Here is a 13,596-nt window from a genome sequence, read left to right on the forward strand (position 1 = left end):
TCTTGGGGACTCCGCGCCACCCCACCTGCTTTCTTTGCCTCCCCCTGCGCCCCACCCCCCGCCCCCACCTCTCTGCGATCTCACTGCTTCTCCTGCGGGCCGCCCTTGCCCGCCAGCCCGGCAGCGGCAGGCCCCGTGCGGCTGCCGGAGGGCCCAGGGGGCGGAGGCGCGGCAGGGGCGGGCTCTGTCGCCCCCCCGCCCCCCTGCCAGCCGGGCTGCCGGGGCCAGTGGCTGGAGCGCCGCGCACCGCCAGCCGCGGGGGCGGGGGATGGGGGAGGCAGGGGAGGGGGGCGCCCGCGCTGATTAGAGCCAACCGCACACTTCAAAAGGGTGTCGGGCCGTGCTTCCCTCCTGCGCCCCGGGAACTTCAAAGCGGCCCGCGCTGCCCCGGCCGTCGCGCTCCGCTCCGGGGCCTCGCAGCCCGGGCGCGGCGCCTGGTGGCCATGACCCGAGCGTTCCGCGCCGCGCTTCGCCAGGCTCTCCTGCTCGCCGCGGCCGCCGCGCTCTCGGCAGGTACTACAGCCGCCCCTTTCTCCGCGCCCGCGAGGGTGGGAGCCGGGGGCGGTCTGCGGGTGGGCAAGGGGTGGGGAAAGAAGGTGCTCCGAGCGAACTGACCTTCCTCGGGGCGGAGTGCGAAGCGCCAGTTAGACTGAGGGGGCGCGGGATAGGGCGCAGCGTGGGCACCTGAAGTCGGCCAGCGGGGTAGACAGGTGTGTTGGGGATGAAGCCACCAGGAGGGGGGAAGAGCTCCAGGGACGTTGGGGTATGGGATTAGGGGTCAGGTGGGTGAAACATTTGGGGGCAGATTGTAGCGGAGGGAGTAGGAGAGTGTTTGTGGGTGTGTGCAGGGATGGGAGTTGGGTGGCACCGTGAGTTCACTCTGCAGGGTCTTGGGGGACGCTCCGTGCTGAGCTCCGGAGAGCTGAGCAAGGATGACGACACGGTGGTGGTGGGAGAGTGGGGAGTGGTGGTGGCGATTCAGTCTGAGTTTTAGGAGATGAGGGATACCTCAAAAGCCGCTGGTGCCAAGCTCTGTAGGCGGGAGTGGGAGCTTAAATCTGCGTGGTTTGCAAGGCACAATGCTTTCGAGGTATGATCTTTACTAAGAGTTGCAGGAAAAAAAATTTCTGGCAAGAGTCCCAGCGTTTATGGCAGGTCTGTGCTTTGATAAGCTAAATAGAGCCCTCGGCCCAAGCTAGAAATTAAACATTTCTTCATAATGTTTACTAGAAACTGGGGCAAATGCATGTAGTGTGCTATGATGAAAAACCCTTTAACTCTAAAATTCTTTTCATTATAACATTAATTCTGGGTTATGGAGGGAGACCGGGAGCAGATTCCTTGCTAACTCATTCTTTAAACGTGTCAATCAGACATTTAAGACATTTGCACATAAAAACCGGGTGTTTTTCCGTAGGGCTGTACTTTGTCTGAAGCTGATTTTGATGCATTTTTGTTTTCTCCGATGACAGTCTGTTTGACATTAATAGCTATACTCCAGGGTAGGTAGTTTTCCTCTTAGTGACATGTGCGGGAGAATGTTTTGAATAGTATGATTGCTGTCACGTGCAGATTCAGTGTTTCAGATGGTCTGAGAGACTCACCAAATACAATATTCAAATGAAAATTTGATTGTTGGAAGTGATCAGTTGATACAATATTAGGATGAAAACATTTCAGTTATCTTTGAAAAGGCACAGCCTTTTAGGAAGCAGTTACCCAGAGACTTGTCAGGAAGATGATGGGATAAAGGGAAGTATTTGCATTCAGAGTTAGTAAATTCATCACTGGAAAGAAAAATGACTATGGGAAGGTCTTTATGAGAAATGGGCAGAAACTCCACTAACTTGGAATACTCAAAGTGCTCTTGATGACTTAATAGAATTTACACACACAAAGTCTTCTGGAGATCACAGTTTTAACTGGACACCTGTGAAGTTGCCTCTGAAGGCTATCTGTACAAACCCTTTTTATTTCAGGGAGCTAATAGCTTTGTTGCAGACATTTAAAAAAATACTCAATTATTTTTTATCTAGCTTGAAAGGTATATTTTGTTATATGACAGAATCTTTAGAAGATTTCAGAGACCCTGGGCACAGCAACATAGGAAACACATGCCCTGCCTGCTATGTTCTTAAAAAGGCATGGAAACTTTTGACATTGAAATGTGCAAAAAAGAAAAAAAAAATAGATCATCCATTCAAATTTGATTGTTGCCTTAAAATTTGAAGGCTAAGAAAAATTCCTGATATGGAGATAATGTGGCAATACAATAGAGAAGTACGTATCAAAATTGAACTTTAACAATGAACTTTTCTATGTAGAATGCAATCGTTTTGAAACCTGTTTAAGAAATTTTACTCCTCTTTGTGTCCCACAGGAAAAAAAAGTATATTGCAATCTACATTTTTGATTCTTATTTTTTTATACGAATCTTTGATTATTTGATAGAGGGATTCAAGGTAATTTATTTATTTATTTCATCTTTTAAATTGTTTTTCTCTTGTGGTACCTTCATTATTTTTGACCTGGTCACTTTTACAAATTGCATTGTTAATCATATTTACCATGTTTTGGAGATGTACATGCCATTGTTGACATGTTATATGAGAAGTTGCTCTTGACAGTGTCATAGCAAAACCACATGACAGAAAACACTGCTTTCCAATTTGGCTCTGTCGTGCACCAAGCCTAGGACCTTAAATATCTGAAGATATTGATGGACCAATAAACCCTTTTTGCTTTGGCTGTTCTTCCCCAGCATCTCTAGCACCTTAGGCATGTCAAGCATTGACAGCAGAGTAGAAATCATTGCTCCTTGGTGAGAATCTCAGAGGGTAACCGCTGGTCTGGTGGAAACTTAGAGAAACTATTTATTGGTCTGGACTGGCTAAAAAAATTAGGCTGCTCTGTGTTGCTCTAATTATCTAGTTTCTGGATTCCTTGATGTTGATAAGAAAGACCTGACATGACCTCACAACATTTATCATGTGTAACAAACAAAGAATTGCCAGAAAATGTCCTGGAGTTCTCAAATTTGAAGCTGGACTTGGACATTATACAGATTTACACATTGTATATTCTCTACTAATTTCATGAAACTCCTTTCTCTTCTGGATGGAAAGAATTATTAAGAGTCCAGAAAGCTAGATGCTGTTACTCTAAAGGTGAAAAGATAACTGTTTCATTTAATAACCAGAGTGGGGTAGGGGTTTCAGGTAATGAGTTTTTTTTTTTTCTTTTTCCCCACTTAACAGCAGTTAGCAGTTCCTACTATACATTTTAAACTGTGCTGGAAGTAAAAGTGAAAGCCTTGGACTGAGTTTATAATGAAAAAGATGTTACCTTTGCCCTTCTTTAAGCATAGTCATTTATTGGTTGATTGACCCAAGTGTAGCAAGAGGCTCCCTGGTTCCAAAAAAGAGACTTCTTTGGACTAGGAGAAACTCTGTGCAGAAGTCCTTGGGAGCATATTTCTTCATTGATTGTACTGCCTGAACCCATTTTCTAGCCTCAGACTTACAGAAGTATAAAATAGAGTTCCTCCGATTTTCTACAATGACGCAAAAATACAGGATTCGAGGTGTGAGAGTAAGAGGGGAGCAAAGGATGACGCCAAATTTTGACCCAAACAATAGAAGAATAGACCATTAAGTAAGGTGAGGCTGACTGCAGGAGGAGCAGGCCTGGGGAGAGGTGAGGCATGGTGGTGGAGAACTGGAGCTCAGTTTTGGGTATGTTGAGTGTTAAATGTCTCGTAGGTACTGGGGTGGAGATGTCATGTGAGCAATTGGTTTTATGAGTCTGGAGTTCAGGGGATAAGTCTGACCTGAAGATTAAAAATCTAAAGCCAAGGGCATTTACAGATAATTTTATTTATTTATTTATTTTTTAATATAATTTATTTATTTGACTGCATTGGGTCTTCATTGCTGCGCCTGGGCTTTCTCTAGTTGCAGTGAGCGGGGGCTACTCTTCGTTGTGGTGCGCGGGCTTCTCATTGCGGTGGCTTCTCGTTGCAGAGCACGGGCTCTAGGCGCGTGGGCTTCAGTAGTTGTGGCTCATGGGCTCAGTAGTTGTAGCTCACGGGCTCTAAAGCACAGGCTCAGTAGTTGTGGCACACAGGCTTAGTTGCTCTGCGGCATGTGGGATCTTCCCGGACCAGGGATCAAACCCATGTGCCCTGCATTGGCAGGCGGATTCTTAACCACTGCACCACCGGGGAAGTCCCTTTAGATATTTTTAAAAGACACATTAAATAGAGTCACAGATTTAGTGAATCACAGCATGCCCAGTTAAATTGAATTTCAGATAAACAACAAATAATTTTTTAGTATAAGTATGTTACAAATATGACATGGGACATACATATATTAAAAATTAATTGCTGTTTAAGTCTAGTTTAACTGGGTATTCTGTACTTTTATCTGGCAACCCAACATTAAATAAATATTGTGGTGAGATGAACTGCTTCAGATATATGTATTCCCAGCTCTTGCATTAGAAAATACACTTATTTTCTAGTCCTCATCTCTTAAAACTTCTGTTCTAGCTTTGCTACCATCCCCATGTGTATCTCTGAATAGATCACTTCCAAGTCTTAGCACTGAATGTCCTTCTGAGTCAACAGAGGGGAATACCCAGCCTTTCCTAATCTTACATGAGTACCTTACCATAAAAGGATGTGTGAAAAAGAAACAATACTCTCTAGACTCTCTGCAAATGATTTATTGTTATGTGAAAGCAGTTGGTTTTGCCCAAAGTTATGGTCTTTTGAATGTGATTGTTGCTTTCAGAAGCATTTTTAGAGTACAGGGGGACTGGTTCCAGGACCCCCGGGATACTGAAATTTGAAACTTGAGGATGCTCAAGTCCCATATGTAAAACGGTGTGGTATTTACATATAATCTACGTACATCCTCCCATGTATTTTACTTTAAATCATCTAGATTACTTATAATACTTAATACAGTGTAAACACTATGTAAATAGTTGTAAATATAATGTAAAACCTATGTAAAGAGTTACCAGTGCATGGCAAATTCAACTTTTGCTCTTTTGGAACTCTCTGGAGTTGGCTGGTTGTATCTGCAGATGTGGAACCTGTGGCTGCAGAGGGCCAGCTATATTTTCCTTTTGAATAAACATTTTGTGTTTCTCTTTAAAAAACTTCTGGGTAACAGCTGAGATCAAGTTTGTTGTATTTTTCTTGGCAGAACTTGCATCTCTTATTGTAAATAAAAAGAGGTTAAGAAGAGAGGAGAACGACTAGAGTCACACAGGACCTGATAATCTGACAGTTTATGGTTCCAGAGCACCTTCCTAAAAGAATGATCTTGAGTCCTTCAGGAGAGGGACAGGGATACATAAATATCAGCCAGAGGATGTTTAGTCCCTGCTCTAGCTAAGTCTTGACCTGCTACCAAATAATTAACATTGGCTTCATTTTGAGGTTTGCAGGGGAAAATGTCCTATAAGTGAACAACTGTAGGCATGGATCATTAAAAACTCAAACAGATATGTTCACATGAATATAAAGAGTTTATTTTAATAAATAAACAATAGGATTAATTTTCAAATATAAATGGAAAACAGAACTAAATAGGAAAAAAAGGAAAAGTTCTAAGCACAGAGTGTGTATCATCTCTCATTCCTTATCTTTTATATCTTTTTCTGGATTTTTTTATTGACTGGGATTTCATGTTTAAAATTTTTCACAGCTAATAGTAAAAATCTCAAGGTTTATCTTTACATTGTTTAAAAAATTGGGATAGGACTTCCCTGGTGGCACAGTGGTTAAGAATCCGCCTGCCAACGCAGAGATCACGGGTTCAAGCCCTGGTCTGGGAAGATCCCACATGCCGCAGAGCAACTAAGCCCTGGTGCCACAACTACTGAGCCTGTGCTCTAGAGCCCGTGAGCCACAACTACTGAGCCCGCATGCCACAACTACTGAAGCCTGCACGCCTAGAGCCCGTGCTCCGCAACAAGAGAAGCCACCACAATGAGAAGCCCGCACACTGCAACAAAGAGTAGCCCCTGCTCACCACAACTAGAGAAAGCCCGCACACAGCAACAAAGACCCAATGCAGCCAAAAATAAATAAATAATTTATAAAAAAAAAATTGGGATAATATTGGGATATGTTCATAAATGATATAGAAATTCCAGATAGATGCACAACTATATGAATGTACTAAAGCCATCAAATTACATACTTTAAATTGACAAATTGTATGGTATATTATTTTATCTCAATAAAGCTGTTAAAAAGTAAATATAACAATAATAAAAAAAAGAAATTACTCTTTTGCTAAGGGACCTAGGAATACCTAAATACTGTCTTGGTTCAGCTGTGCTTCTCCTCCAGTCTAAGATGGCTTACTAAAGGGGCCATCTAGAAAAGGGAGGGAAAATAAGGCAAAGTAACTTTTTTTTGTTGTTGCTTGGTACTTTGGCCACAAACTGCATGGCAAAACTCTAATATTCTCCCTTTTTCTAAACTTTTAACAACTAAATAGCCTAGGATAAAGAAAGGGGGGTTGTGATAAGTCAGAATCCTGGATCCTGACACTACGCTACCAACAAAAGGTCTTGCAACGCATGGATGAAGCCAGAGTGACGAAGCAGGGGACCTCTACCTCCAGTAGCTCATGGTAATTCAACCTTCAAGGCAGTTCTGACAGGAGTTCCAGGCCATAATCTCAGGGGTGACTGCTAAGTGGGGAAAGGTGGAGAGTCTGGGGAGATAGGTGGCTGGTTCTCTTCTATGAGGAAGCAGGTCCTGCCCTTCCCACGCTTGCTATGAAAAGAAGTAGGAGACAGGGTCATGACCATGAACCCTGTGCCTTTCATGTTCTTTGAAAGCTGGATCCCTGAAGCGCGTGGGTCTCTTGGTTCCCTGGAACCTGAACAATACAAATCACTACTCCTCTCACTTAGGGATCCAGCAAAAAGTGAAAGAGAGGGAGGAGGTGAGTAGGAGTGTGAAAGAGACAAGGAAGACTTTATTTTCATAGAAGCCAATACTCCATTATTTTTCACTCTTTTGCCTTATCATGTGACTCTTGAATTCATCTGCTCTGATTGGCCAACCAGGCTAACAAGGTTCTATTCTGTCCTGATGCTTGCCTTTTTCTCCTCTAGAATAATTTCCCTTTTCTGTTGTTCTCTTCTGTTTTTTTAGAGTAGGTATGTGAAGATGCTGTTTCTTCGGAACTGTTTTAAATTAATCCCCTCAAGAATTCATGGGTGAATCATTCAGTATGACTCAAGAGCCTGGCTTATTAGTTTTTTTTAAAACAATTTAAATTTGCCAGTGACTTAAGCATCCCAAATTAGATCAGTCTACTTTTTCATTAAACTTTTCACATCAAGAAAATGATTAGGTTCTCTAATTTTGAAAGTGAAACACATATATTTTCTTCTAATCTGTTTTATCAGTCTTATCTCATGCTAAGGTAAAATGACAGAGATAGATGCTACATCTCTGTATGCTGATTAAGTTCCTTATAAATTTTTCATTCAATGCCATGATTGAATTAATACTTTGGTCAAAAACCAGATTAGAAAAAAATCTAATCCATCAGGATCCGGACAATCATCATTTTAATGCAAAATGTTTAGTTTCATAAATGCATGCTTATCTTAGAGATGTTAACTCAGAGGGTGGTAATCCAGATTAACACAGCTTTCAGGAGCTAGATTGTTTTCAAACAGATTCAAAATATATTAAAGAATATTAACTCATCACATCTCATAACTTTATCTGATGACATTTTCCTGGCCTGATCCCCTAGAAATGTGTTTTTTCCTTCTTTCCATTCCCATTATTTCTCTTCAAGAGTAAAGATGTACACTGTGAACCTTTGCCTCTCTAAAATCATAGTGAGACTGCATTCTCACTCAAATTCCACTTGGAATCAAGCGTGTGTATTTCCAGGAAATAGACAATACACTCTAAATTTGAAACACTGAAAAAAGAATAATTATATGATTAGCAGAAGATTCCTTACAGAATAATAAATGCATAGTTGAATGAACCTCTCTCCCTTTTATAGCTGTTCTCTAGATACAGCTGTTCTCTAGATATATTATATTAGCTATATTATATTAAAAGGCATTGCTTTTTTGCACATAGAAGAAAGTTGACTTTGTTAAAACAGCTGGACCTCTTTAAAAGGATTGAGAGTTACTGTGACAAATCAAGATGAGATGCTCCTTTAGAATTATTTTTCCTGAACTCTCCTTTGGATATTGTCTTTATCATTGTTTTTCATAATATTTCCTTATTACCTTTTTAATACCTATAGTATCTGTAGTGCTGTCCCTTCTTATATTCTTGACATTGAGAATTTGAATATTCTTTCTTTTTCCCTTGATCAGTCTAGCTGGAGGTTTATCGATTTTATTGATTTCTTTCAAATAAAAAACTTTTGGTTTTATTGATTTTCTTTGTTGTTTTTTTCCTTCAATTGTTTTCTGCTCTTATCATCACTATTTCTTTTCTCTACTTACTTTGAATTTAATTTATTCTTTTTTATTCTGTCTTCTTAAGTTGGTACCTTAGATCAAGAGTTGACAAACTTTTTCTTAAAGGCTCAGATAGTACATATTTTAGTCTTATGGACCCTACAGTCTCTGCTGCAGCTACTTAATTCTGCCATTGTAGTATAAAAGCAGGCATAGACAATACATAAATAGCTGTTGCTGTGTTTCAATAAAATTTTATTTACAAGTGGGACAGCCAGTGGGCCATAGTTTGCTGACACTTTCTTACGTCATTCACTTCAGACCTTCCTTCTTTTCTGCTATAAGCATTTAAAGCTCTAAATTTCCTTCTCAGCAACTGCTTCAGCTCATCCATAAATTGTGCTGTATTGTGTTTTTGTTTTCATTGAGTTCAAAATATTTTCTAGTTTTTGTGATTTTTCTGGGACCTGTGGGTTATTTAGATATCTGTTGGTTGATTTCCAAATATTTTGGGAATTTCCCGATCATTTTGCTGTTGACTTCTAATTTAAATCCATTGGGGATGAAAATACATCAGCTGTATGATTTCAGTTTTTTAAATTTCATTTGTATTTGTTTCAGAGCCTAGCATGTGTCTGACCTGGTGAATGTACCATGTGCACTTGAAAATAATGTGTATTCTGTTGTTGTAGGGTGGAGTGTTCTATAAATGTTATTCAGGTCAAGTTGCTTAACATGTTATTCAAGTCGTCTATATCTTTACTGATTTTCTGTCTTCTAATTTTATCAATCACTGCGAGAGGATTGATGACATCTTCAACTTACATTTGAATTCAGCTATTCTTCTTTTCAGTTTTTCCAATTTTTGCTTCATGTATTTGAAAAGTTTGTTAATGGGTACATACACATTAAGATTATTATGTCCTCTTGATGTATATTCAGCATTAGGAAACCACTTGCTTTATCCCTGGTAATATTTATTATTATGACATGTCTTTCTTTATCACTGGCAATTTGCTTTAAAGTCTACTCTGTCAAAATTAATATAGGCATCCCAGCTATGCTTAATATTGGTATATCTATCCTTTTTTTTACTATTAATATAGCTATTCCAGCTATCTTGTGCTGAATGTCAGCATGTTATAGATTTCCCATCCTCATATTCTTAACTTTATGTGTACATATGTATAAACGCATACATATTTACATGTACATATACATATATATACATATGTATATATGTATGTGTGTGTGTTTGTGTGTGTGTATAGATGGTTACTTGAAGAGAGCAAATGGTTAGGTATTGTTTTTCATCTAGTCTTCCATACTTGTCTTTTAACTGTAGTGTTTAGACCATATACATTTAATGCATTTATCAATGTGGTTATGTTTAAATCTGTCATCTTATTATGTTTATATCTCTCCTTCTCTTTCTTCCTTTTTTTTGCCTTCATTTAATTGACTAAATGTTAGTATTCTATATTATTTCTAATACTAGTTTATAAGCTACATCTCTTTGTTTTTAGTGATTACTGCAAGATTTATAACATTCATCTTTAAATTATCATAGTTTAATCTAAGAACATTATTATCATATTCTTCCATTTCTGTCTCCTTGTCCTTTGTGCTATTAATCTCATATGTTTTACTTCTAAATATTTTATAAACCTTGGGACAAGTTATTATTTTGACTTTAAATATTTAATTTTATTTATTTATTTATTTGTTTTTAGTTTTATTAACTTTTTCATTGAAGTATAGTTGATGTAATTACCTTTAAGTGAATTAAAAAATGAATGTAGGGACTTCCCTCGTGGTGCAGTGGTTAACAGTCTGCCTGCCAATGCAGGGGTCACGGGTTCAATCCCTGGTCCAGGAAGATCCCACATGCCACGGAGCAACTAAGCCCGTGCACCAAAACTATTGAGCCTGAGCTCTAGAGCCTGTGAACCACAACTACTGAGCCCTCACGCCACAACTACTGTAGCCTGGGTGCCTTAGAGCCCACATGCTGCAACTACTGAGCCCACGTGCTACAACTACTGAAGCCCGCGTGCCTAGAGCCTGTGCTCCGCAACAAGAGAAGCAATGAGAAGCCTGCACACCACAATGAAGAGTAGCCCCTGCTTGCCACAACTAGAGAAAGCCCACGCGCAGCAACGAAGACCCAGTGCAGCCCAAAAAAATAGAAGAAAAAAATGAATGTGGTATTTTGCATTTACCCACCTATTTATCATTTCCATTCATTGCTCTTCATTATTTTATGTGGATCTGAATTTACAACTGGTGTCACTTTCTTTCAGCCTGAAGAACATCTTTTAACATTTCTTATAGCTCAGTTCTGATGACAAAACATTATTTTTTTTAAATTTTATTGGAGTATAGTTGATAATAATGTGTTAGTTTCTGCTCTACAGCAAAGTGAATCAGTTATACATATGTATATATCCACTCTTTTTAGATTCTTTTCCCATATAGGTCATGACAGAGTATTGAGTAGAGTTCCCTGTGCTATACAGTAGGTCCTTATTAGTTATCTATTTTATATATAGTAGTGTGTATATGTCAATCCCAATCTCCCAGTTTGTCCCTCCCTCCCCTTTCCCCTCTGGTAACTATAAGTTTGTTTTCTACATCTGTGACTCAATTTCTGTTTTGTAAATAAGTTCATTTGTACCATTTTTTTTAGATTACACATATAAGTGATATCATATGATATTTGTCTTTCTCTGTCTGACTTACTTCACTTAGTATGGCAATCTCTAGATCCATCCATGTTGCTGCAAAATTATTTTGTTCTTTTTTATGGCTGAGTAATGTTCCATTGTATATATGTACCATATCTTCTTTATCCAGTTCTAATCTATTTTTGTTTTCTGGAAAAGCTTTTATTTTCATTTTTCTCAAAATTTTATTATTAAGCTTTTCATACACCGGAATTGAAAGAATTTTATAGTTACTACTGATACATTCACCAACTAGATTATACTTGCTTTGTCCATATACATCCATTTATCTCTCTATTCATGAATACATATTATTTTTGATGCATTTTTAAATAAATTACAAATAGCAGTACACTATTCTCTAAATACTTCAGCATGCATGTTATTACACAAATTCAATATTTGCAAACACTTGCAAACACAACACTATTCTCTTTTGTGAAACATTTGCATATAATGACATTCACTAATCTTATGTGTGCATTCTTGGTGTTGAGAAATGCAGTCATTTAATCTTCTTCAAGATGTTAATGTTAAACATCACCACAACGAGTTTCCTCACGTCCTTACCCAGTCACTTCTCAATGCCATACTCCCAAAGGCATCTGTTGTTCTTATTTTTTTCACCATAGATTAGTTTTGGCTATTGAGTGTGTTGCTTTGTAAATGCCAATTAGGTAAAGTTTGTTGATAGTGTTGTTCACATCATCACATTTTTACTGAGAGGGGAGTGTTAAAAATATCCTACTGTGCTTGTGGATTTGTCTCTCTCTCCCTTTAGTTCTGTCAGTTTTTATTTCATGTGTTTTGAAACTCTCTTGTTAGACACATACACATTTAGAGTTGTCTGTCTACCTGATGCAATGACTATTTAATTACTATAAAATCTCTCTCTTCATCTCAGTAATACTCCTTGTCTTGAGTCTATTCTCTCTGATATTATTATAACCATGCTTCATATTTGCATGTATATTTTCCCCATCCTTTTACTTACAACCCATCTGTATCTTTATATTTGAAGTGCACCCTTTGTATATAATGTTCAGTTGGTTCTTGATTTTTATCCTTTAACGATATGACAATATCTGTATTTAATTTGATGCAGATATTGCATCAAATTAAATGGTTAGCCCATTAACATTTAGTGTAATTATTGATATGGATTTAAGCCTACCATCTTGCTATTTGTCTCTCTTTCTATTGTTCCTCTGTTTCTTCTCTTTTGCCTTCTTTTTGTTTGATCATTTTTGGGGCATATTCCATTTATTTCCTTTATGGATTTATTTACACTCTGTTTTAATTATTGTTATTTTTAGTGTATCTAGAGTAACCTAAAATTAATAATAATAAATTAGGTTACTTTAGACCTAACTGTATTCTTTCTTAACTTAATGTTTATTTTGAGTCAATATTGTACTATTTCATACTTCACTCTTTATACCTGACACTTCATTCTTCCTACTTTATTTCCCTCTTTATCCCATGACATCTCCTACTTTAATGTAAAAACCATATAATAATATGATTACATTTACCAATAGTATGATTATATTTGACATCAACCAAAAGTTATTAGAAACACAAATAATCAAGGAAAAAAACCTTACTGTCCAGAGACAGGGCACTCAATAGAACCTGGTTTAGATATGATGCAGATGTTGGAACTATCATACAGGGAATTAAAAATAACTGTGATTAAAAGCTGTGGTGGAAAAGGTGAAAAATATGCATGAACATCATTTGCACTCTGAGTGCCATCCCAAGTGAAAGAAAATTGACAGAGTGAGGCACCTTTATTGATAAAGGCTTGTTTTTTCAAAGGATTAAACCTTAAATGACAGAGCTTGGTTTCTGAGTCCTAAATGGAAAAGGCTTCCCAAACAGGTGTTGAATTCCTCCCTATTCACAACTTGCTCAGCTTAATACATGCTTCTTGTGTTCCCTGAAGTGCCTGAAAGATTTTATTTTTAATTTAGTATTTTTGCTTTGAAACAGGCCTCATTTACTGTGTGCTTTTGGCATTATTTATTTTTTTCAATTTTATTTTCTAAAATACTGTTGTCCTAGATTCTACTCTACCCTGGAGCCCATTTTTATGTTTTAAAACTGATTAGGTGGTTTATTTCATTTGTTTGCTTCTGTTTCCTGATTTTATGTTTAGTAGAAATAAAGCACCATGTTAGGGTATGCCTGATGAGAAAAAAAATATGCATGAACAGACGTGGCATTTTAGCAGAAAGATAGAGTGTAAGAAAATGTCAAATGGAAATGCTAGATATGAAACATGAGAGGAAGAATGTTCTTGATGTGCTTATCAGTAGACTTAACACAGCCGAAGAAAGAATCATGAACTTGAAGATGGAACAATAGAAATTACCTTATAATTTTGTAATTTTAC

General features: G+C 38.2%; 1 protein-coding gene across 1 annotated transcript in view; it reads left to right on the forward strand.

Annotated features, from left to right (window-relative positions):
* The first annotated feature begins 441 nt into the window (after positions 1-441).
* ACVR1C (activin A receptor type 1C) overlaps positions 442-13,596 on the forward strand; it is a 111,567-nt gene continuing 98,412 nt past the window's right edge. Inside the window, exon 1 of the mRNA XM_082395777.1 lies at positions 442-513. Within this exon, the coding sequence (XP_082251903.1) occupies positions 444-513 (70 nt within the window). The 5' untranslated portion in view covers positions 442-443. The remainder of the gene's footprint in view (positions 514-13,596) is intronic.

Source organism: Balaenoptera borealis (genome assembly GCF_965194805.1).
Source record: "Balaenoptera borealis genome assembly, chromosome: 6".
In the NCBI taxonomy this organism is placed as follows: Eukaryota; Metazoa; Chordata; class Mammalia; order Artiodactyla; family Balaenopteridae; genus Balaenoptera; species Balaenoptera borealis.